Genomic DNA, 25326 nt, shown 5'->3' on the forward strand with positions numbered 1-25326 from the left:
ATCAGAGGGAGACATTTTTCTCCATTGTATAGTATTTTCAAATGTCTCAGAAAGAGAATTAAGATAATCTTCTCCTACCTTTAATAAAATCTGCTTAGGAATTTTAGTGAAAGTGAAGCTTCCTTTCTCGATATTTTTGGATGAGGAAGATATTTTCAATGGCAACCTGGCTGCCTTAAGTGTCCAGGAGAAGAAAGGCTAGTTCCAGTCCCTCTGTTGCCTCTGCCAGGCTCAATGGCACCGGGTTACAAATTGGGATGAAATGACTCTTGTTCCATTTTCATAAAACTAAAACGTTAAGCCACTCTCATTTTCCAAGCCTCCTCCATTATCCAGAATAGGATTGGAATAATTAATGCAGCAATGGTTAAAAATACTTGCATTTTATGCTATTTGTTGGAGCAGATTTTGCCAGTGATCAAGTGACTCAAGATTTATTTATTTATGCATACAGAGCTGGGGTACAGGCCAGAGGTGCAGAGGCGGTGAGAAGCTTCACCAGAGACAGAGTGGGGAGCAGAACAAGCCAACTGATGAAGTACACTGCTGAGGGGAGCAGCAGGCGGGTCCAGAGAGGTCTGCTGCACCACGTGGATCACCTCTGGGTGGGGATGGAACTCATGCTGAAGTGGCTTTAGTTTCTTAATGTTGTGCTTTAACCTGCTGCGCCACCAGGGGAGGCCCAAAAATCCATTTCTTAAATTAGAGGGAAAAAAGAAGCATTGGATGGCATCACTTATAGGTGGGATGTAGGGAAACCGAACAAAGGTCAGGAAAAGACAAAACTTGTAAGAAAACCAGAGTTGAGGCATACAGTGGGGGGAAGGGAAGAGAAAGTGTTACTGGGTAGCCCAGAGTGGACTGGGCCGCCTATCTGTGGGGCCTCTCCCGCACGCTCACAACTCAGTTACACTGTAGGTACACACAAAAGGGTCAATAACGGGTTTATTTACAAGAGGGGAAAGGAATAGGAAACAACCCAGGGAAAGAGAGCAGGATACAAAGTAAGTGGAATACCTTACGGCTAGGCTGACTGAACACACCAAGTCATGCGATCCGGAGAGCTGCTTCCCAAGGGAGCTAGCGAGAGCCAGAGACCCAGGGAGCCAGAGAGAGTGCGGGAGAGAGGCAATCTGCCCTAGTTATCCCCCCAAATGTCCCAGAATCCATTCCTGCTAGCTCCGCCCTTTGGTCCTGCAGTTCTCTCCCTGGTACTGCTGGGAGTTGTAGTTTTCAATCATTGGAGTAATGTGTAGGGTCCAGAAAGCTGGAGAAGGGGGTGGAGTCTATAAGACTCTGCAGAGTTCCTTTAGGACATCCTTCCCTTTAACAGAAGGAGTCAAAACAGAGGAGAGAAAAGCACAAGGGACTGTGATGATGGGTCATGGGTGCTGTGGTTGAAGGAGAACTATAGGGACTATACCTGAGGAGAGAAATCAAATATTATATAAAAATGAACAACAGTGTAAGAGGGGGAAATTCTAAAAATAAAGAAATAAAATAAAAACCCACTTGGAAGAAAGGGATTTTGCTGTGTCTCTACAGAATGAAACTTTTTGATAGAGCTTTAGTAATACACATGTACATTTTATTGTGAAAATCTGCAAAGCACCATCTGATTTTAAGTTCTATCGTTTTACCCCTCTAACAAAGTATGGAGCACTCTGAGGCTGAGGCAATGGAAGTGGTTTCTGCCAAGGTAGCTGTGAAAGCTCTCAGTTTTGATGAGTCTTAGGTATGTCTTGGGGGGGGCGGTTATCGGAGAATTTGACTTGTGATGAATCTGTGTCTCTAGAGTCTAATGCCTAGAAATTCAACAAATACCTTGTGCGTGGTAACCACCAGGAATTGCTGTCCTTAAAATAAGACATATTTAGGGCCCTCCCTGGCGGCACATCGGGTTAGGATGTAGCACTGCAAGCGAGCCACAGCTGCTTTAGTGAGAGTTCGATCCCCTACCCCGGAGGTGACCCACATGGCACAGCACACCTCTCCTGACCTGCCCGCTGCTCCCCTCAGCAGTGTACCTCCGCCATCTGCCTGTTCTACTCCCCATTCTGGCTTTGGTGGATTCTCTCACCACCTCTGTACCTCTGGCCTGTACCCCAGCTCTGTATGCATAGATAAATAAATCTTAAAAAAAAAAAAGACATATTTAGAGCAGTGTGATGTAGACATGTTTTCCTCTCACTTGAGCAGCCTGGTCTTTCAGGGCAACTTGCCTACATGAGGATACTTAAGCTGTAATTGTTAAGTAAATCGTTCATTATGATTTAAGATAAAAGAGGTAAGATTTCTCTCTCTGTTAACTTAGTTCCTGTATTTTACTTTAAGGCAACAAGTGACAGTAGTCTTCTATGAAAGGACCAGATTAAAAGTATGATTATAAAATGTTAACCCATAGGCGCCGTGAATAAAATCTCCAGTGGCCAAGCATCTCTAGACTTCACTAATTTTAAACCAACAGAATACTTCTACTCCTTTCGTGCAGGTTCCTCTTGAGGCTTTAGAATCTGGGCATTGTTTTTCAGGACAAAAAAAAAATGCATTCTGTGCAGTCCATAGCTCCTCTCCTCCTTTTGTGCTTGAATATTCTGCTGTGACACAGAGAAGCTTTCACATTATATGTTCAATCATTTTTCCCTTGTCAAATTACCTTGCCAAATTGCTTTCTGATCAGGACTCTTCAGGAGAACAGACTCCCTCCTTTGCCTGGATATAGATATTTCTTAACAGCATTTTGCAGTCATCAAGACCGAGAGGATGGAAAGCGCAATTGAATATACACTTGTACCTCCTTGATTTGAATGGTCCACTGTAGATCTGTGAACTGCATTTAAGGACCAGAATAACTGGTTGCATTAAGCATGTTCAAGCCAGTAAGAGAAAAATACTGGAGACCGTGCATTTTCTGCCTTTGGGTAACATATAAGTATTAGCTGTAGAGCGTATTTCTAAGTGAATATAGTCTGTAAATTAAAAACTATCAGTGAATTCTCGATATATCCAATGCAAAAATTTTTCAAGAACTAAAGGAGTTAACTATGCTATCCTCTTTGGTAAAATATTTTTCACCATCTAAAGCAAGGTAATATCAGTGGTTTGTTGTGCCCCAAAGTAGTCCACAAAGAAATGAGAGAGTCAGAGGTGATGATCTAGAGTTCACTGTCAAGGATTCTTTGCCCTTAAATGACTTAAAAGACTTCACACACTGTATCAGTCTAATGTGTCTCATTGGAGATTGAAATTGACTCAATAAACCATGTCCACCTATACGAATGGGTCTGTACTTTTCTTTAGTTAGTACTTTCTGCCTTATAGGATATAACTTTAACACTTTCATTTCTCTATCAAAATGCAACATGAACTAGGACAGAAAAATATTCCATCTGATCAAGAAAACAACCTGAATCAAGGAAAGAAAGCATTTCCTCCATAAGGAAGGAAAGCATTTGTTATGGTAGATACCACGTGAGCATAAGGTGTTGTTATTTTATCTAATGAGAGACTATCTTAGTTTCAAAACTACTTCACCATCAATATTTTACGCTAATGAATAAAGCAGTAGCTAGCCCAGAGGCGACATGCAAACACTCACACACGACAAAATGTGGAGTGAATGTTCTTCTTGCATTTGTTTCCTTAGCAAACAGAATTTGATGGCTGGGTTCTTCATGGAATGCTGAGTCTTTTGTGTTTATTTCCAGCTATAGACAGAGAGATCTGTCCCTCTGCCGTGGAGATGTTGTCTTAGATGAGAGCCGTAATTCAGCAAACATAATTAAACCATCACAAACAGAGCCTGGCATTAGTCAGACCAGAGTTATTGCTATTGTGCCTTAGATGCATATGAAAGTATTTCGTATTCTGCTGAGGGAAAGGAAGACCGCTAAATATTTCATGGGCTTTTCTTGATCAGATTGTTTATTTCTCAACTTTTAAAAGAGACACTTAATTTTTCTCGACAGCTATTTTTGTCAACGTGTTAGAGAAATAGATATTAAGGGCAAAATTTGCATGGGATGCCAAGAGCTGGTATTTTCCTGGAATGATGCTTACTGTGGGCATAAAAATAAATCTCATACTGTTCTCCAGAAAATGTCCTTGGCATTTGATGTGTTCTCTAAAGCTATATTCTGGTAATGTTCTCCATCTAAGGTTTCAAGGAGGGGGAGAAATCATATTTTGATTGGTGTGGTTCAAATGCACATTTGGATTTCATGCAAAAATAAAAAGAGGACACTAGAGGGCGCTGTTTGATTCTCTTTTTTCACGGGCTGTGCCGCAGATCTCAGGGTATCAGGGCGCTGAAAAATGCTCTCGTGGTCTCCTAAATTGCAATGCAATTCAGGGTGTAGAAATCCCGAGTTCTGGGAGAGAGAATGGAAGGTTTAGAATGGGTAGATGTTTAATTAATTCAGAATTAGTAAAGGAGTAATTCTTCATTACCCTAAACCTTCATGATTATCATCTTTTGATAATTACTTAATTCCTTTGGTTGAAAAAACATTATTAGATTTCAAGTGCTCACTAAATGTCAAATGGATCTAAAAATAGCTAGAATATTAGACAATGTGAAACAATTAATGCTCTCAAGTTTTGCCATCAGGACTTTGACTAGAGCACATGCTGACTACCAGTTAAGAAACTAATTACTGGGTTCCCAATTGTCAGAAATGCCACACCCCAAGAGGCTGGGTTTTTTTTATGTCAAACACCAAGTTAATAAAATTCCCCATTAACTTCTTTTTTAACCTTTGCTAGATATATACTGTCCCTTTTTTTCCTTGAGCTAATTTTTTTTTTTTTTTGGAGTGGCAGGAAAAGGCAATGTTCTAGAGTTGTCTTCCTATTGACAACTCTAATTCTTTCCATTTAATAGTCAAATCTGATTGATTTCTGATTGAATTTTTACATGCTAATTCTAAGACATGTACAAAAATAATTACCTTGTAGCTTGGATTCCTTTTGATTAAGGCAGCATTAATTTACAACCCTAGGTAGGCTCAGGGGTCCAGTTTCTCTCCTTGGCAACTGTACATATTTCACCTTGCCTGCCACCACGTGTCCCCTGCTCATCCAACACCAACCAATTTGCTGGCCTGCCCCCTCATTCCCCTCCGGTAACCACCACACTGTTGTCAGAGGCCAAGGTTTTGTTCTGTTTGTCCCATTGCCTTTCCCTTTCTATTCTACAAATGCTGGATGAATCCTTTTGACTTAGTTCACTCAGCATAATCCCCTTGAAGTCTGCCCATGTGGTCACAATAGTGTTATTTTCTACATAAGAGTATTTAAGAAGCCAATGTTCTCATTGGATAGCGGAAAATGAAGGTGTGATGATAGCAAATGATTTGTTTCAAGCAAATAGCTAGGAGCAGGTTCTGCCTTCCAAATAGTCAGCCAAGAGACCATATTGTGGTCAGCCCGTAGAAGGCCTTCCCTTTAATCCAGGTGGGGATGACTAAGTCAAAGGTAGCATGGCGGTCAGCCATCATCACAGATTTCTGGTTCTTTTCCCTCATGGGCTCATGGGAAGTTCCCACGTTCATTTTCCCCTGAAAACTAGTTATGACCAGGTGATGTGCTTTGGTGACAGAAGTAAACGTTGGGAACAGAAGTAAAAGGTATCCCTTCTGGCATGCGATTCTCCACGTACTCTACCTTTGTTGAGGTGAATTCCAAAGTGTTGTGCTGAGTTGGCAGCATTAAAAGATAATGAAGTGTCAAGAAATAACAAATGTGACAAGTTTGGGGAGAAAGGGAGCTCTGGTGAGCTGTTGGGAATGTACATTGGTGTTGCCACCATAAAAACGGTTGTTTTTTATTGGTTTATTACCACAATAAAAACTATTGGAGATTCCTCAAAAAAGGTAGAACTAGAACTACCATATACCTAGCAATTCCATTTCTGCATATTGATCCAAAGGAAATAAAAACACTAACTTGAAAAGATACCTGCACCCGCATACTGACTGCAACATTATTTGCAATAATCAAGATAATGGCAACAACCTAAGTATTCATAGGAAGGTAGATGAATAAAGAAAGCATGGCTCATACATATGCCATGGAATATTATTAAGTCATAAAAATGGAAAACCTGATATTTGTGGCAAGACAGATGGACTTTGAGGGCATTATGTGAGATAAGTAAGACAGAGACGTATGTTCTCACTACATGAGGAATCTAAAAGAGAAAAAAAAACCTGAGCTCATAGGTATGGAGGACAAATGTGTTATTCACTGAGAAAATTATCATGTGCTTCTTCAACTATACCTCAGTTTAAAAGGGTGGTTCTAACATAGGAACAGAAAGGGAAACCAAGGGAAGAAAATCAATAACTCCAACACAACCACAGGGATTGAACCCTGATATATAATAAAGGGTGCTCTATAAGGAAAGAATAAATCAATCAATAAATTCTGTTGAGAAAAATACAATTAATACAACAACATCCACCCAGGCTGAGTGAAGGACAGAGCTGACCGACATGAAACCTCTGTTGTTTAAGCCACTAGGTTCTGGGGATATATGCTATGGCACCATAACCAAGCTTATCCTGATGACAGACAGAGTTGTCAACCCAGTGAGAAAACAAAGGCCAAGTAGAAAAAGATTTAATTAAAAAGCCAAAAAACTTTTTATAAAGCACAACAGACTGTAGCCTTTACTTTAGAAAGGTCTAATGACTTTGGTAGAAAAATCAATAGAGAAGTTAATGAAATATTAAGACACGTGCCCCGTGTAGTTCAGTACAATTCACCTAAGAAAAATAAGTAGAAAAATAAATAAGACACGTTTGTGTCCAACTCATAATCTATTTGATTGTGGAAACCTGAACCCTAAGCAGTGTCCGTGAGGAGGCGGCCCTGGTGCCCAAGTTTCAGATCTAAAAGGGGGAGAGTCTGGAGTGGAGGTTTTCAAACCAAAAAAATAACATGTATATAACATCAATTCCCATCGTGGTGAGGAAGATGGATTGTGTCTCACCAAGATGATTTGACTCCTCGATCCATCTCAATGCTCAGCACTTCCCAAAAGCTCCCATGATGTTCAAGGTGAAGCAGATGCATATTTTTCTCCATTAACACCATTGTCTTTTCATATCACGTGGGGCCCCGACTGGCTAGAATCTGCTGACCCTCCTGGGGGGGCTGGAGAACAAAGCAGCTGAGCGCTGACTCAGCCTGCACCCCACTTCTGCAGCCTCGCGCTGGCCATGTCAGGCAGCAGTCATTTCACCCACACCCACGCCAAAGCTTTCAGAGTTCCCAGGAAAATGTCATCAGCTTAACACCAAAACAACTTCAAAATAAACTTGCAGTGGGTCTTACTTTGTTTTACCCTTAAGAAGAGAGGCACTCCGGGAATCTATCTAGCAGACCCTTCACTTTGTAGTAAATTGTAGAAAAAGGTGTGTTTTTTTATTATTATTTTTAAAGATTTATTTATTTATGCATACAGAACTGGGGTATAGGCCGGAGATGCAGAGGGTGAGAGGCTTCACCAGAGACAAAGTGGGGGAGCAGAACAAGCAGAACGATGAAGTACACTGCTGAGGGGAGCAGCGGGCGGGTCAGGAGAGGTCTGCTGCGCCATGTGGGTCACCTCCTGGCAGGTGGGAATCGAACTCATGCGGAAGTGGCTTTAGCTTCTTAGTACTGTGCTTCAACCCTCTGCACCACCGGGGAGGGTCAAAAAGGTGTGTGTATGTGCTGAGAAAAGGGTGCCACCTGCTTCTCCTGCACATAGCACCTTACTGCCCTGCAGCTTCATACCAACAACCACGGGACAGAACACATGGACTGGACAGTTGGGCCCGTCTGGTGCTGTTGCTACGACTGCCACTACTGTGTTTAAATCGCAGCTTGCTGTCTAGTATGTGAGGCTTCACATCCAAAAGAATGATGCAGGCCACCAAGAAATGAGAATCCTTGAACACAAAGTTTATTGAAGCATAAAACACATTAAAAATTATTCGGTTGATTTGTCAAAGAGAAGGGGTTAGGTTGGAGGGGACCGAATAGGACGGTGGGATTTCCCAGGTCTGCAAATGATCTGTACCCAGTGGCCAGGCCACCATGGCAAGGCTGAAGGACAGGAAGGGTAGGCAGGAACGCATCGTCACAGAAGGGAGCAAGACAGGCACGTCACAGACCAGACACTTCCCAACAGGGGGAGTCACGGTTTCGCAATATTGATCCACAGGCTCTCTCTGTAAAAACTAGGAGCCAGACATAAATGGTTGGACAGATTTCTCTAATCAGGATTTTCTCCTTTACTGGTTTTCCACATGAACCAAAGTCTTCTAGGGACAACCGTTGGGAAGTTTTAGGCAAGATATATGCTTTCCACAAGTGGCTTTTAGAAGCCCTGTTGCATACTTTGAGAGAGCAGCTTGGTATGTCACTCATTTCTGGGTCTGACTGAGGCAGGTGGTATCACTGTGAGGTGGAGGTTGGACGCTTTCCAGTAGGTTTGACTTAAGGGCACACACATTTTATGCTACAGGGAGTGGAAGTGAGTAAATTACAGTACTTTGTATAGCCACCTTGAGTTAATTATGAGATTGTGCCTGATTTATAGACAAAATGCCATAATGAAATCTGGGCCATGATGAGCAGTAGCGTCCAGACTTGAGGTTCAATGGAAGAGTTGGAGGCTGTGAACAGAGAGGAGCACATCAGTCCTATGAAAAAAAACCCTGTTAGAGATCAGGCATCTTAACTGAATTCAGGAAGCATCATTGTCAAGAGCCCACTTTATCCAAAAGGCCTCGGCTGAGGCAGCAGAGAAGCTGAGTCCCGAGTGCGGCGGGAACAGAGGAAGCACTGGCTAAGGAAATCTTGTGCAAACAGCCAATGCAGACTTGGTGGTCAAACTTAAGGCCAATATTTGCTCTTCAAGGGGTGGGATAATTGAGTTTTGAAAATCACCTTCATTTTAGACAAAAGACCAGGAACTCAACTTGGTTTCAAAAAACCAAGATGGTGCTAGAAGACCTTGGGTGTTTTCCCCATCTTCTTCACTTCTGGAATGTTCATAGCTAAGCTGCTGCCTACGTGGGCTTCACATGAGTTTCTCCTCCTTGGGGCAAAGAACATCACGCCCCCCCCCCCGCCCCCAAGCTGCCTTCCCTGAAGTGGGGGTGTCTACCTCTGCAGCTCTTGCCATCTTCCTGCAGGGTCCCGGTCACACAGCTACATAGGGGCCCATCCACCCGGCTTGTGCAAATCTGCTCACACCCACCATTGCCTTCACACCAGTCCAGCCCTGGAAAAGCAGTGGGTCAAGTTAACTGCAAACAATTAACGTTTCAAAGGCTATCCAAGGACACGGCTTTAAAGAGAGGAGAGAAGGAAGAATTAGTCAATAAAAAGACTTCCTTACTGAAGCAGGCGGTGTTCTCAACAGCCTCCTCATTCTCCAGATTAACATCATTGGGGAAACACGCCCAGCGTGAGCCCAAGCCTCCCATCGCCTTAATAATTTATAGTGTGATTTAGGGAACATACGTACTTTTTCTCCTAATAGGTCCCACTGAAATGATCTGCTCTTTAGGTTCTTTGGTATAATCTGTGGCAATCCTTGAATTTTGTGGGCAATTCTGAAAGACAGGATACCAGGGGGGAAATTTCACACAATTAAGCTGATAATTTATTCTTCACCGTGTTTCCACCTCCAAAAGAGGCCATGACTCCAGCCTCAAGCCCTGTCACTGCTCAGATTAACTAGAACAATGCGGTCTTGATCATTAAGACCACCAGGGTGTTGGGCTTTTGTTAAAAAAAAAAAAAAAAAATTAGGTCCTCCCTGGTGGCGAAGCAGCACCACAGCACTAAGAAGCTTAAGCCACTTCTGCATGAGTTCAATCCCCGCCTGCCCCGGAGGTGACCACATGGCACAGCAGACCTCTCCTGACCCGCCCGCTGCTCCCCTCAGCAGTGTACTTCGTTGATCTGCTTGTTCTGCTCCCTACTCTGTCTCTGGTGGGTTCTCTAACACTCCGCATCTCTGGCCTGTACCCCAGTTCTGTATGAATAAATAAATAAATAATATCTTTAAAAAATTTTAAATATATTCTAACAATTAAACTCAAAGAAGCTCCCTGTCTAGAACTGAGCTTTATCGCAGTGCATCTGGCAGTGATGAGTCAGGCATCTTCTACAAGCAGCTCTGACAACAGGTCAAGTCTGCAACCCTGAGGGGAAGACAAAGGTGAGGGGTTGGGACCAGGTATCAGCGCAATCAAATCTCAGGGACACAGCCATAGGGGGCATGGAAGCCTGGTGTGGATGAGTTGGTTGGGTTGTCACCTCATTTCACAGGCCTCACCACAGCCTCAAGCCCTGGCGTGTGTCTGGGTAAGCTACAGGATAACCCCCACCTAAGCAAACTATGGTTTGCTATAGATAAAGAGCATCCGGAGCCCAGGAGTCAGTAACTGCAGAGCTTGGAGCTTGATCGCCTGCTGCTTCTAAGCACTATGATCTGAAGGGCCTCGGGTCCCAGGCATTCGCACCCCCCCACCTCAGGAAAACAGGGGCCGTGAAAGACAAGGCCAAACACTTGCTTTTCACACATTCACTTACTATTTTACAGGAGTACTTTTCTGAATCGCAGAGCGACACTGCACAGTGAAGGTGAACTTCATCGTAATCCCCAATGAACTTGAAGACGGTGACATGAAAGCGGCAGGTGAGGGAGACACCGTTCTCCTCAATGCCAATGGTGTTATCTTTAATGTTCTGGCACCTATTCAGAAAAAAAAAAAATGGAATCTTTGCTTCCCACTTTCATATGTCACATAAAACCATCATACACAGGAAAGAAGCCTTTGCATTTGAAAGTGACCCACAGACTGTGAGTTTCTCATTTATTCTCACTCCCTTTGATTTTCATAGTTTGCTCTGAAAGCATCAAATAGCACCTTCAACTGGCATCCAGGCTGCAACTAAAATCCGAAGGACCGTCGGGACCGCACTCAGTCTCCCCACGCTGCATTTTCTCATTCCGCCCCCACAGAATGCTGTGTTTTACTGATATCAATTTAACAAACACAGATTAGTCCTTACCGCTTCTGTACTTTCTTCAGTTAATTATCAATTTTGAGGAGGGCCCCTGATTCAAACCTCCTGGGAAATCTTCCTGCATACTAGAATGGGAGGGAGCTGGAGGAGAAAGAGCTGCAGAGCTGTTTTGATGCAGGTGACAGCTGTTCTCAAAGCTTCCTCAGGCCAGGAGGCAGGACAGAGAAGGTGACACCACAGCCCCCATGCAGGCACAAGTAACTTGCCACCTCTTCTAAGAGTTCCCCAAATGGATCACAGCTTCTCAGGCCGCAGGGTCTTTTCACATGATGTCTCCCCCACATGGAAGTCTCCCTGCTCTCCTTTCTGGGCATAACCCCTGTTCTTTACCTTTCTAAATATTCCCGTCCTGCCCAGGCCAGGCAGCAAAGGGTGGATTTGCCAACGGCACCCTACTGAGCACTGAGAGTATGGGGTGACCCAAATTGTATCCCTCACTCCAACACACTTTGGGGCGCGTAGCACATATTTAGAAATCTTAGTTGGATAATTAATGAATGAGTTGTGTTGCCACGTCAAGGTTGGCCCACAGGAGCCAAAAAGCTCTTTAAGATGATAAAGATGTAATGGGCGCCTGTTTTTCTTTTGTTTCCTGTCCCTAGTCCACAGGATTAAATAGCTTAGTGATAAGGAAAATTAAAACTGAAGTTATCCTTCAGCATTCCCACACCTATTACATTTTGTAATTAGTCTTCAAGGCCATCGTCTCTTAGATGCTCCGAAGCAGAACCTCACTGGCCATACTAGTCCTGGCCACTGTTGTTCATTTGAATATCTAAACAGATGTGAGGGTTCCAGAATGGTAGTAGAATTTTCACACAGATCTCCCTCCCTAAGATCATCCACTCCCAGAGAGATGGTGTTTCAGTATCATGAAAACATGGAGCAGAAGGAGGGGTTTGGGGAAGCAGGGACAGGTTTGTCTGGATGCTGTTGGCATGAGCCAAGAAGTCAAGCTCTAGGATCCCACAATCCTAGATCTGTCCAAGCACATGAACAGGAGAGAGAAATGATGTGTGTATCCCAGGCTCTAGTCATTATAGGTGCTGGTGTCATAGCACCCTTCCCAGGACCCTAGAAGAAATGGATCCCCCAAATTCTGTTATGAACCATTGTGCTGTTCTTTCATTAAGCATGGAGCGTCGGTTTCCCCATAAGTTCACTGCAAAAAAGGTCATAACCACATCCTCCCAAGAGAGGTCAAGAGAACTCATGAATTGAAATTCTCCCACATGATAAAATCACTCCAACCCCAATAACAGCTTAGCTCGACGGTCTTTATTCGGACTCTGGGGAAGGGGACATTGATGAACATGCTCACTAGCCCTCATGATTTAAGAGCCTACTAAGTATTGTTTAAAAAATGTGAAGTGCTACCGTGGTCTTCAAAGGAGGTGCATGCCCTAAAGCCTGGGTTCACATTTGTATAATAGTTGGGGTCTTAGCCCTTCTACTAAGAAGGGGCTATGGGGGCAGGGAAAGCACCAGAACAGGAACAGACAACTGCCCAGAATCTAGGCAAGACACCATGCAGTAGCCAAATCCTCCTGAGGAAGCTGACAACCGATTCAGAAAGGCAAGTGTTTTATCAAGGTCACTGCTGGAAATCACACAGTGCACCCCAACACCCGGGCCACCAGCACATATGAATAGTTAGGGTGACTCGTGCTTTGATACCTGAAAGTACTTTCTCTGTACCCTGCTGGGTGAGTGGCGTCAATGAGTTGTAACCACTTTGAGCCAGTCTTGTCTGCAAAACAATGGTTATTTATTACTTGCCCAGGAGTACACCCCTTTGGGGGTGGAGACATTCCTTTTTCCTTCATCTTAATCTATTACAATATCAAGGCATTCCCTGGTTACCATAGGTGTGGGTGTTGACCCAGCCTAAAGAAGGGGTTCAGCACTCACTACCCAAAATCTAGGACCTTGACATACTGAATAATTTAATCCCATGTTTGTTGACTATTTCAATATTTAATTTATCTGACCCTCCCTCACTCTTCCTCTCTGCATCAGGGTCTCTCCCTATACCCAGAGGAAAGGAGTAGACTCTTCTGAGTCTATGTGGCACTAAAAGAGGCGGAAGGTCTTGTGAGATACCTCACAATTTGCTGCACTTATATCAGCTTCCTAGCTTATATCATTCCTCATCAAGCCTCACAAAAAATTACTCAGATTTAACTTTCTTGGGGTCTCCATTTTCTCACAAAAGGTTTACCTCAAACATACATTAAATAAAAATGTAGTCTTGTCTCCTGTCCATCTGTCTTGGTCTGCTTAGTTTTCAGGCTCAGCTAGGGTCCTAGAGGGTGGAGGAAAATGGTCCTCCCAACACCAGCCAATTTAATGGTGCATCTCCTCTAAATCAAGAGGAGCCAAGCTCCTTCCCTGGGGTCCCCTGGATTTCAGTTAGAAGACACGCTCACTCCCCAAGACCACAGTGCTGTAAGTACATAAGTCCAGGTTTGCCAGCACCTAACAGTACCAAAGAGAGAGACACAGAGATGGAGCCAGAGAGGCGAAGGGTACACTGAGGACAGGGAGGCTGGTCAGCATCTGGCTTCCAGAATCCACTCCTGTGATGTGGCTTTGCAACCATTAACTGTCTTCTTTTTTGTACAAGCTAGCTTGAACTGCTCTCTACCACTTCTAATAGAAATAATTTTGATTAATGTTGTATTGGCTTGATGGAAATGTTCCAAAATTAGCTTCTGGTGATGGCTGCACTCCTGTTTTTACAGAATTTACTAAAAATCATTGAGTTTTACACTTAAAGCAAGTGCATTTTTATGGTAGATAAATTATGTGTGCAATAAAGCTACTTTAAAAAGAATTATTGTTGCTTAACATAACCAGTAAGCATTTTTTTAATACAGATAATTATCACTATTGTTTGGTCTAAAGTCTTTTCTTTTCTTATTCACTCAATATATTTTGATGCGCAACCATAATGTTTCATGAAAATACTAGGTGCTGGACATATAGCAGTGAGTAAAAAGAAACTCCTTGAGTTTATAGGCTGTTACTCTAATTCCTCTTTAATTTTGATAGATGTCCTATTCACCAAGCTTTAGTTATTCACATTACATTCTTTCATTGGCATATGATCCACATTTCTCTCAAATTAAAATTCAAAGTAGGCAGAACAGAATCCCCTCTTTGATCACACTGAGAATAAAGCATTTTGTGGAGAATGCCCCCTGGATCTGGGGATCCGTGCTAAGTGGTTATGTGATCTCCCTACTTCTCAGGCTTCTCCTCTATCAATGAGTGCAATGTCTGCCTCGGTGGTCCCCATGAGAATCAGCTAGCTCAGGGGTGCAAATGCTGGCCCCGCAGGTATCAACACGTATCAGTTCCCATTCCCCCCTCTGAAAATCTGACTCAGACGAACATTACACAGAAGGTTCAGGCTGGCCTCTCCGGGAGGCTACCCACCCTCCTTCGATGATGAAGTATCGGAGCTTGTCATTGCTGTCGCGGGAGGGGGTAGCGTAGCACTTGTTCAGCGTTAAGATCAGGTGTGTGGAGTCAGCTCCTACCACGAAGACTCCAACATATAGCACATCCCGGGTTGTCAACACCACTTCCCCCTGGCGATAGGGGTGCTTGTAGGAGGCGTTTTTGTAGAGCGCCATCTTGGTGGTGAAGCTGCCCTCTTGGGTTGGAACTGTCAGGTTAATGACACTGAAAGATAGACAGTCATGGGCCTGGGATCCGAAACACTTACAGTCTACTGAGCTACCTACCATTTCTGCAGCTGAAAATGCAGGGGAAGGCAAAGCAGATAACAGTAAAGTCGACAACTGCACTGTCTAATGTGTGACCCGCAATTCAAATTAAAAGGCAATTTAAATTAAATTAAAATTTCAGCTCCTCAGTCCTGCCCCCCTCAGTGGCCACACTACTTATTGGCTAGTACAGACATAGAGCATTTCCATCACTGCAGAAAGTTCTACAGAACAGTGCTGGTCCAAGGCATTTAGGTTCAGAAAACAGGAGTTTTCCTCCTAATGCTGCAAAGACAAAAGCTAGACATTTTGATTATGCTCACCTTAGCTGTCGAGTAATAGATAAAGCCACGCAAGCAGCCCAGGAGATTGTTACCTTAGCATAGGCTTCACGACAGAGTCTAAGGAGATCTTGATATCTAGCTCATATGCACATGAGAATTCCACATTGATCGTCCGGTCCCTGGTGATGATGTTGCCAGTGTTATTGGCGCTTTCGATCCAGACTGTGTTTTTATACATGATATGAGTGCCATTGGACTGCAGAGCAAAGGGGGGTCAGACATCGTTAAATCTGGGAGGATGTAGCTTACCTTTCAAATCCACAACCCTGAAAGGGGAGAAATGGCTTCATTCCATAAATAACCCAGAGACCAGCATGGCACTAACCTCAGCATTCATGAGGGGAAGAAAGTATGACAATAGATGCCATCAACATCCTTCAGTCTGATGACCTTGAATGCCCACAGAGGGTACTTTCACATGCCACTGGCATCTAACCACAAACACCCCCCCCCAGTTATCTGAGGGAAACCAAACTGGGAACGGTGTGAAATATTGGTATCATGGGGTTAAGATAAATCTTCTCTTGAAATTCATCAAAATCTCTCTTCCACCAATATTTGACCAGACGAGTCCACAGGGACCAAAATGAACAAACACAAGTTTCACCTTCTTACTCCTTTCACTCCCTGATAAAAGTGTTAATGAACAGTTATCAATACAAGGCAGACAGAGGGCAGGAAGGGCACAAAGATGAACAGTGAGATGCTTTGCTAGCCGAGGTATTGGCTCATCTGACAATAAGTATCGAGACCTTGTTGTATTTGTACAGTTAGCTATTAAGTGGTGTTTTGGACACCTTTGAGGAAAACCCTGAAATTGCTGAATCCACCTATATTTACCTGGAAGGACAATAGAAGCCCAAAAGAGGAAACAAAAAAACTGTCAACATACAGGGCAAAAGATGACAGCAACGACACAAACCAAGAAAAGACGCGAATCACTATTGTGCTATTTTGGTGCAATCAACCACTGAGCACGCAGTGAGCGGTCTCTTGGCTGGCTGTCTTTTGTGTCCCGTGTGCCTTCTGCAGTTTTCCAAGGAGCATTTTCTAAGCAGCCACCTGGAAGTTGCCTTTAAGGATAGCCGGTGGGCAAACACCGAGCTCAGAGCTGCCCTCTGCCCGGTGTTCGCTGCGGCCCTGGTTTCTCACCTGCACGATGTTTCCGCAGGTCCCCTTGGTGTTGTTGATCTGAAAGGAGATGAAGTCTTCCCCCTCGATGCCCAAGCACCGGCGGTCATTGATCCGCACACCCTCCCGCTCGAAGCCGAGCTGGAAGAGTTTGCATTTGGATATGGACACCTCCATCTGGGCTGCCTTGCAGGTCACCTCTGCATCAATAATGTCATGTGAGTCTGTGGGGAACAGTCATTATGAAAGGCCAGTCAGTGGGAGCAGGTCTTGCTGTGGGGGTGGAGAGCAAGTCTGCCTGTTACCGCTCTCCTGTAGAAGCTCCTAATGATCTTCCAGTCAAGGCTGCGGCATGTCTAATTAAGCTTTGATGACTCCAAATGAGTGTATGAATTCACTCAGAGTAATAACTTGGGCACTGGTAGAGACTTTTAAAAGTGATGGAAATGCTAATAAAGCATCTCCTGTCGCCTCTTCATAAACCTCGGCTTGCCTCACCCCACTTTGGAGGTAGCTGCTTTTCCGGAAGCTACACAAGGCCCCTGGTTCACTGTGGTTTGGTGAAAGAACACACCCCCAAGTGGGTACAACACTGGTTAGGTCCCTAAAGTCCTGGTACAATGCAGCTCACCAGAACCTCAAGAGATGCCCAGATGAAGGTGGGAGCTCTTGCTTTTTGACATAGAGGTGTATCAATTGACATTTCAGCTAAGTACATAAACACAGGCTAAGGAGCACTGTAGAAACAGAAAGAAACATTTTTATCTGCTTACGTGAAGCCCTTGAACAGCACATGTGTCCTCTCCTATGAAGCCTGTTAGTGCAATTAGGCTTTCACCCTCTAGAGATGTTAAATTTAGCATGTTGCAGTTCAGACCAGAGCACAGAGCTGGAGGCTTCCTTAGCCATCCCACCTCCAGGGGCCGGCAGTTGGGAACAGGTCCTGCAGTTTTGGTTTACTTTGACTTCAAACATTTCAGTTGAGTCTTCAGAAACCTAAAGGCTGTAGGCTAGATAAAGCCGGCCAGAACGAAGTCTTAAAGGAGTTGTTATTCTAGTGCTGATTCTTTTACTTTTTTCATCACACCACCCTGCCTCCCTACAAGTCTAAAAGATCAATTTGGAGCTCTCTGATATTGAACATGGCGTAGCCACAGATGAAACTGGCTGATTCCATTCATGTACACATTTAGGGCTTATAATTTATTGAAGAAAAGGATGTCGCTATGAGGAAATGATTAGCCTACTTTGAAGGTTCAGATTGCTTTCTTATTCTGTTTAAATGTCGGTGAAAGCTTCGCTATTTAGGTTTCCAGCATATAGCACGGGACACACACGCTCTCATTGGGAGCCTCCCCAAGACTGCCGGGCCACTCTTCGGGAAGGAGAAGGGGGCCCTGATCACTCACTGTTTCCATAGGGCGGTGGCTCGATGCAGCCACACAGCTCGCCTCCGTTGTCCAGCTCACAGGTTCGGTTGGGACAGTCAGCCCCCACACAGGGATCTTCAACCACTCCTGCTAAAAAGGAAAACAAACAAACACGCACAACTTGAGTTTCACACCAATGCACAGTAGCTCATGGTGATACACCACACCAGCTTCTGTGAGCTGTGAGGGAAGCAGCAATGGGTAGATAGCAGCCAGGGCGGCCTTTCAGAAGAGAAAGACAAGAGCTGGTTTTGAGACCTTGCTAGGAGCCTGGCTCCATGCTGTGGTTGTGTTACCCCCAGCACCTTCAAGGGAAGTATCGCAGCTCCCATTTCATAGCTGGAACTTGCCCAAGGTGACACTGAGGGAAGGCGGGCAGTGAAGATGGAACACACAGGCATGCCTAGCAGCACAAAGCACCAGTTACTGCACTTACTATGTTGTACAACTACATGTACTATGTGTTTATGTTCATATACAGACTCACTTATCTCTTCCGTCGCAACACCCAGCCACCTCAGAGTTGGTGCTCAACAAACATGTCAAGAACGACAATTTGGAGGGCTAGAAAGATCGCTGAGAGGTCCCTCTGACCAGGTCTTCTTCATGTTCTAATTCATGGTCCTTCTTCCCCATACACTTTTGCTTAATGGTCTAACAACAGATAAGCCCAATATTTGCATACATTCACCAGCACTGGCTTAGATTAATGCCGCTGTTTTTTTCAAAAAGGGTAAACTATAAGTAAAATATAAATGTGCATGAAGAATCATCATCACATCATATGAACAGTATTTCTGCAGTAGATGAACCCTGCAAGAGTGTCGGCATCTGTGTGTGAAAACCACTAATTGAGAGTATTTTCTCTTAGACACTTGCTTATTTATTTAAAGAATCAATCTCTCTACCCAGAAGTAATAACCCTATTCCTCATAGTATGTCATGACCAATGCTAAAAGAACAACTATTCGATCCCAGCAGGTGCTGAGTTAGCTTCAAGAGTTTAAAAATGAAGCATAAACTTCCGAGCTGTCCCATAGCTTTAGATCCAGGGCCAGAACCATTTGCTAAGTATTGAATTGCAATCTGTGGGAATGTAGAGGCGGTTTAGATCACCCTGTCTTAATTCCTGGAAGGGTGACTTAAATGAAGCTATCAGCATTATTTAACATTTATCTTCAAAAGGAGTCCTTTTAGGGCCTCCCCTGTGTACTAGGGGTTAAGTCCCCAAGCTATCACTGCGAAGGCCTGAGTTCAATCTGTTACAGGGTAGCCCGGAGTGGACCAGGCCACCTGTCTGTGGGGCCTCACCCGCACACTCAAAATTCAGTTACACTGCAGGGACACACAGAAGGGTCAATAACGGGTTTATTTACAAAAGGGGAAAGGAATAGGAAACAACCCAGGGAAAGAGAGCGGGATGCAAAGTAACTGGAATACCTTAGGGCTAGGCTGACTGAACACACAGTCACGGAGTCAGGAGGGCTGGAGTCAGGAGGCCTGTTTCCCAAGCAAGCAAGAGAGAGATGCTATCGTGAAATGTCCCAGAATTCCTGCTAGCTCCACCCTTGGGTCCTCACAGTTCTCTCCCTGGTACTGCTGGGAGGTGTAGTTTCCAATCACTGGAGTAGGGGATAGAGTCCAGAAAGCTGGAGTAGGGTGTGGCGTCCATAAGACTCTGCAGAGTTCCTTTAGGACATCCTTCCCCTTAACAAATCCTCTGCCAGGATGCTGACCCACATGGCACAGCAGACCTCTCCTGTCTTGTCCGCTGTTCCCCTTAGCAGTGTATTTCATTGAATCTGCCTGTTCTGCTCCCCATCCTGTCTTTGGTGAACCTCTCACCCTTGAACCTCTGGCCTACACCCCAGCTCATCCACACACCACACACACACACACAAATGGAATCCTTTTGTAAAGACTCTGTCATCTTTCTCAGCAACTCACAGAGCGGAGCAGCAGCTCAGTGAGTGTGATGACTGGTTAATACAACATGAAAACAACTCAAGAAGAGTAGCAGAAAGAAACTGCAGAAGCAACAGCCCACAGGAAGCAAACCACTCACTTACAAAATAGGCTGGTGCATCTGCCAGTCAGCAAACAAGACATCCCCTCAGAGGGATGCCTTGAGGTAAAAAAAAAAAAAAAAGATTAAAAAAAAAAATTCCGGGCCCTCCCTGGTGGCGCAGCGGGTTAAAGCACCGCACTGAGAATCTAAAGCCACTTCCGCATGAGTTCGATTCCCGCCTTCCCGGGAGGTGACCACATGGCGTGGCAGACCTCTCCTGACCCGCCCACTGCTCCCCTCAGCAGTGTACTTCGACGATCCTCCTGTTCTGCTCCCCACTCTGTCTCTGATGAAGCCTCTCACCCTCCGCATCTCTGGCCTGTACCTCAGTTCTGTATGAATAAATAAATAAATCTAAAAAAAAAAAAAAAATTCCAGGCAAATTTTAAAGTTCAAACCAGTTATTTCAAGTATTGCTTATTAGCCCAACAGGGTAAATATTAAAGTCATCAAATAAAACATTTCTGTTAATTTCCCACTGAGACTAGTAATTTGCTTGTTAAGAGTTTCTGAAATCACTGAAAACATATTTTAATTAACTCCATTGTTTTTAGATTCTGAATTAAGTACAACCTACACTTGGCCAGTTTCAGTCTGCAAATTTCCATGTGTGTATACCTAGTCCTGGAGTGAGCCAGTGTCCATGGTGGTACCTGTTGGCAGGCTGGGTTGATGGGTTCTGTCAAGCAACATATATGCTGTTAACCACAGCATCATACATTCTGCAGTCAAGAGGCTGAGTGACCCCAAGTCTACTGACACATACAAATTATCTGTGATAAATATATATGGTTAGCAACCTACTTGTTCCATCTGTTGGATTCACATAGTAAGAAAATGAACAAATAGATTCATGAACATACAATAAAAATAACTTTCTTACTACAGAATAAGACCCAGAGTTGATATATTTTATCAACTCATTTGCTGTATACATAAATAATCTCCAAGTCCTATCACAGCTGCCCCTCAAGTCAAGCAATGGACCCAGCTAGAGCTCAACTCAACTCGCCATGGGCCTCCTTCCTGACTGGTTTCTTAACCAAAGCAGGGAGCCACTGCCAAGCTGAGTTTGGGAACTGAAGTTAGTCAGGAGCTCCAGGCCCTGTTTCTCATCAGTCACTATACTCCAGCCCAGAGAACCTCCTCTTCCCAGGCTGGTGTTCCAAACTCCATCACTGGACCAGAGCCACAGACATCGAATGCCACCACAAATGCCCCTCCTCACACCTCAGCTGCAGCTCGCAACCCTCACATCTCCCAACAGGAGGAAGATCTGTGGGAGAAGCTGGAGACCAGCCAGCCACCCCCCGACACGGTGCTGCCACCAGCAGAGCCGTTCTTTCCCTCAGAAAAGAATCATTGTCTTACAGCAATTCTCCTTCTCGATCCACTCTGTGCTGAGGATCCCCAAGGAGCGACAGGACTCCCCATAGGCAGCCAAGGAGCCGCAGAGCTGGAACTTTCTGTGGTTGTAGCAGCCGTCCAGGTAGCAGGACTCGTAGAAGGGAAGGGGGTCCAGGAGCCCATAGCAGGGCTGGAAGAAGCCCTTCATGTCCGTGAGCTTCAGGCAGTAGCCGTCACCCTGCATCTTCTGGATGTGCACGTTGTCGCACGTGGCCGCGTACTGTGAGAACTGCAGCTCGTTGCAGCTGGGGGGAAGAAGTCTGGTCAGACCGACAGAAGCAAAGGCAGCTGGCCACAGTGGCCAGTGGAAGGGAAGACCATGCTGTGGCCTGTTTCTTGCCCAGCAGCAAGGGCTGGTGTACTGGCTCCTACACCCAATGGCTGCGTGACCTCCTGGACTTATCTCGAAACCCAAACCACGATTTCTGTTGTCAGTGTCACTGACACTGGGAAAAGTGAGGGCAAACGAAAATAAAGAAGTGGCCAGCCAAGTGTTTCATGAGAGGCAGTTACTGACAGAATAACCATTAACTTTTGATGTAATTGATACAATAACCAATAACCCAGTGGGTAAAATATAGCCAATCGGCATAATAGTGTTGATATAATAACTAATTGGTACAACAACCAATAAACAGTAATGGTGGTTGGAGAATTAAAGGTGGAAAAGGGAGGCCAGAAATGTTCTAAATCAGTTTCGGTTTAGCTATCAGATGCCCAAAGCAGATGCCTCACAGGAAAACTAGTGCCCAGCTGAAGTAGTTGATAAAGGAAAGAAGGGAGGGTAGGAGGCTGGCTACAGGCAAAGAAGGAAAGGAAGCTCAAATCAGAATCAGAAATTCAAATGGAACTCATCTTTGGAGGCCCCAAAATGCCTAAAATGGCCAAAGTTGTCTTCTTTTAAATCTGTGGCCCCAATAAGTAACATTTTGGAGAAAGCATCATATTAGGAACTCTGTAATGTAGTCCCAGCTTGACTACTTACAGCGCCTCTCCTATGCATGATTCTGCTCTCCCCTCGATTTCACTGAGAAAAGGAAGAGATGGGATTAGATATTATTCTAAGTCCTTTTCAGCTCTGAGTCCTACAGTTCACAAAAGGGTCTAATTTTTTTTTCCAAAACTTTTTTTTTTATTCATACAGAACTGGGGTACAGGCCAGAGATGCGGAGGGTGAGAGGATTCACCAGAGACAGAGTGGGGAACAGAACAGGCAGATCTATGAAGCACACTGCTGATGGGAACAGCAAGTGGGTCAGGAGAGGTCTGCCGCGCCATGTGGATCTCCTCCGGGGCAGGCGGGGATCGAACGCATGTGGAAGTGGCTCAAGTTTCTTAGTGCTGTGTTTTATCCCGCTGCACCACCAGGGAGGGCCCAAAAGGGTCTAATTTATAACACAGCATTCATTTACATTTGGGGATGGGGCAAAGAGGATTTGGACAGTCATTTCCACAACTAGGGGTTTAGCTGATGCTTATTAACTTGAAACACAAAGGGATGGAACCATTGTAGAAGCCAAGAAAAGCCAGGGAAGAGAAGAGACCCAGAGATCCAGAAAGGCACTAACATAATTCAGCACCCCAGCGGGGCCCAAAATCAAATACCTCTGGAGTGACTTGTTCAGCTTATTCTCTCTCAGCTGCCCACAGAGTTGCTTAAAAATAACTGTGGTGACTTCTGTTTCTAAAAAGTCTTTATTGATTCCCACCCACTTCTTGTACAACCACAGCAAGTCTTCCAGTAAGAGTCACAGGCACACAAGGGCACCCAACAGCAGGAAGCAAAGGATAGCGCTTCTCCTCAGTCAACCCTTCACCCAACCCCCTCAGGGGTAGGGCAGATGGCTTTAGGGTTCTAAGCCTGGGGACCCACTTCTGTTCAGCCAAGAGCAGGATGACATGACCAGTGAGGATCTTTCATCCAAGCTCAGTTCCTATTTGTACAATTCAACACATGATGAGGTCTCTGATGTATCACGAAAACCCTAAAGATGCTTGTCTTGGCTTTCTGGAAGAGAAGAGGGTGAAGCTTGGGAAAATGCAATCAGCATTAACACCTCCATGGGTGTGGGAGAACAGGGCCAGAGCACAGCGGCGGGAGCACTCACCTCTTCTGCATGCCATTGGTTTTCCAGCTTTGGGCCAGCACCACGCTGCTCACCACTGGCTTCCCCCGCAAGGTCACATAATCATCGGTTAAGTCTCCATTGAAATTGCCACAGAGGCCACACACTTTGCTCTGCAGCCTCTCGCTGATGCTGATTTTTATGACGTTGTAACCATTGTAGTAAATTTGGATGTCAGGGCTGGTGTCAATGACCAGAAACCCCTCGCTGCTGTAGATTTTGGTTGCCAACCCAGTAACAAATGGAACATTCACTTGAGTGCCATTCACCTAGTGGAGGGAAAATAAAATCAATTACAGGGGTCAGCAAACCCTAAGGCCAGAGTAAACACTGTAGGTTTGGGAGGTCATAGGGTCTGTATCACTGCTCAACTCTGTCCTCGTGGAGTGAAAGCAGCCGAAGATAATAACGAAATGAGCATGGCTATGTTCCGATTAAGTTTTACTTACAAAAAGAGGTAGCAAGCAAGTAGATCTGTCCTTTGCTAACCTGTGCCCTAAAATTTAAGGACACTCATCTTACTACCAGAGTACCCTACCCCCCAAAGCAAAATATGTCAGTATAGAGATAAGAAAGTATCAGGAAGCACAACCTACAACAAATGGCTGGCTTTTTATATAACACTTTCCCCAGCATAAACCAATCACTGAAAATGAAATCCCAGTTGTACGCCAAGAAGCATCTAACACGGTTAAAATGAATCTGGGGATCACTGCCGTGTTTATTGTTTTCTTGTTTCTAATGCTCAAACTCATGGGCTCTCCACCCCTTGCACACCCAGAGGTCCTATAAGCAAAGTATTTTCTACATTTGTCATTTTCCTGCTTTATAAGAATTTCTTTTCCTAGCCCTCAGGACTATATAGAGCATGATTTTCCTGTACTTACAAAATAGATTGGCTTCCCCCACCCAGGTTATTAGTAACTTTTGATTCTTGGGGAAAGAAAGCAGAAGCTTTCATAAAAATATGATTCCCTTGGTTTTTTATTCAGCAACAATGTCAGTTTTGCTTTCTCAGGGGGTCATTTTCGCTTTCTAATTCCTAGATTCTAGGCCAATACAGTTGCCTCAATGTGCCAATTTGCAAAAGGAACTGTAGTATCAAAACCAGCAGCAGTTGTCACTGAGGTTAAAACACAGTATTAAAATCCAAAATCTTCCTTTTGAGCCTGAAAAACACTGCCAGTGTTTTGCCTAATGCTAGATACCCAATTATGTGATGATTCCTCAAGTGAAGATATATTCAATGCAGGATTATCCGAACCAAAGTGCAAAGCAGTAACTATACTGACATCCAGTTGCAAGTAGGGAGGTGCAGGTCCTGTCTCTCTCCCTGCCCCACCCTGGCTGGTGCTCTGTGGTGGGGTCTGGTTCCATGATCAGGTCTACTGCTGTGAGCAGGAGGGGTGGCAATAAGTCAAAGCAGGTAACCTTAAGTGGAAGGGATAGAAGAATCCAAGCCAGACAACTGTAGTAGTCATGGTGGGGTGGGGGTGAGTTGACATTTATTCATATACAGGTCTAAGAGTCACAAGAAACCAAGCAGCCAACCGAAGGGAAAAGTTCACCAAGTCTGCTTCCCGTTTTCATTCATTTTACATGTCATCACGGGGCCCTCTGACAGAGAGGCGTGTTGCACCAGATTTGTGTCTAGGTGGTTATGTTTTTAGACAAATGGGTTGCCTTCCTTCAGTTTCCAGAAAGGATGGCAGAGCTCCAGAGTGGGTCTTGGCACAGGTGGGCAGAGCCAATAATAATCCTAGAGGCTGTTATAACCTAAGGGGAGGCTTTTTGGAGATGAAGGCAGAGTAAAAGCTGACTTGGGGACCATTTCATCACCTGGCGCTCTACAGAACCCAGGCCACTTTTCGGACTCCAACATTCTCCCCTTCCTGAGGTGCACAGGAACCCTCAGGGGGACTTTCATTCTGTAAGACCTGCTCATCTGTATGTGGTGCAAATGAAGCAAACACCAAGAATCCTCCAATCTGA

The 25326-nt window shown here is 44.6% G+C and overlaps 1 protein-coding gene across 1 annotated transcript in view; it reads right to left on the bottom strand.

The window, feature by feature from the left end:
- Nucleotides 1–7929: 7929 nt before the first annotated feature.
- TECTA (tectorin alpha) overlaps nucleotides 7930–25326 on the bottom strand; it is a 75449-nt gene continuing 58052 nt past the window's right edge. Inside the window, exons 15-24 of the mRNA XM_012729955.1 lie at nucleotides 23317–23603; nucleotides 21173–21453; nucleotides 17713–17823; nucleotides 16325–16527; nucleotides 15205–15368; nucleotides 14536–14784; nucleotides 10597–10759; nucleotides 9524–9611; nucleotides 9161–9277; nucleotides 7930–8666 (exon numbers count right to left, since the gene is read on the bottom strand). Of these exons, the coding sequence (XP_012585409.1) occupies nucleotides 8566–8666; nucleotides 9161–9277; nucleotides 9524–9611; nucleotides 10597–10759; nucleotides 14536–14784; nucleotides 15205–15368; nucleotides 16325–16527; nucleotides 17713–17823; nucleotides 21173–21453; nucleotides 23317–23603 (1764 nt within the window). The 3' untranslated portion in view covers nucleotides 7930–8565. The remainder of the gene's footprint in view (nucleotides 8667–9160; nucleotides 9278–9523; nucleotides 9612–10596; nucleotides 10760–14535; nucleotides 14785–15204; nucleotides 15369–16324; nucleotides 16528–17712; nucleotides 17824–21172; nucleotides 21454–23316; nucleotides 23604–25326) is intronic.

This window comes from Condylura cristata, unplaced genomic scaffold (assembly GCF_000260355.1).
Source record: "Condylura cristata isolate star-nosed mole 26May11 unplaced genomic scaffold, ConCri1.0 scaffold00025, whole genome shotgun sequence".
In the NCBI taxonomy this organism is placed as follows: Eukaryota; Metazoa; Chordata; class Mammalia; order Eulipotyphla; family Talpidae; genus Condylura; species Condylura cristata.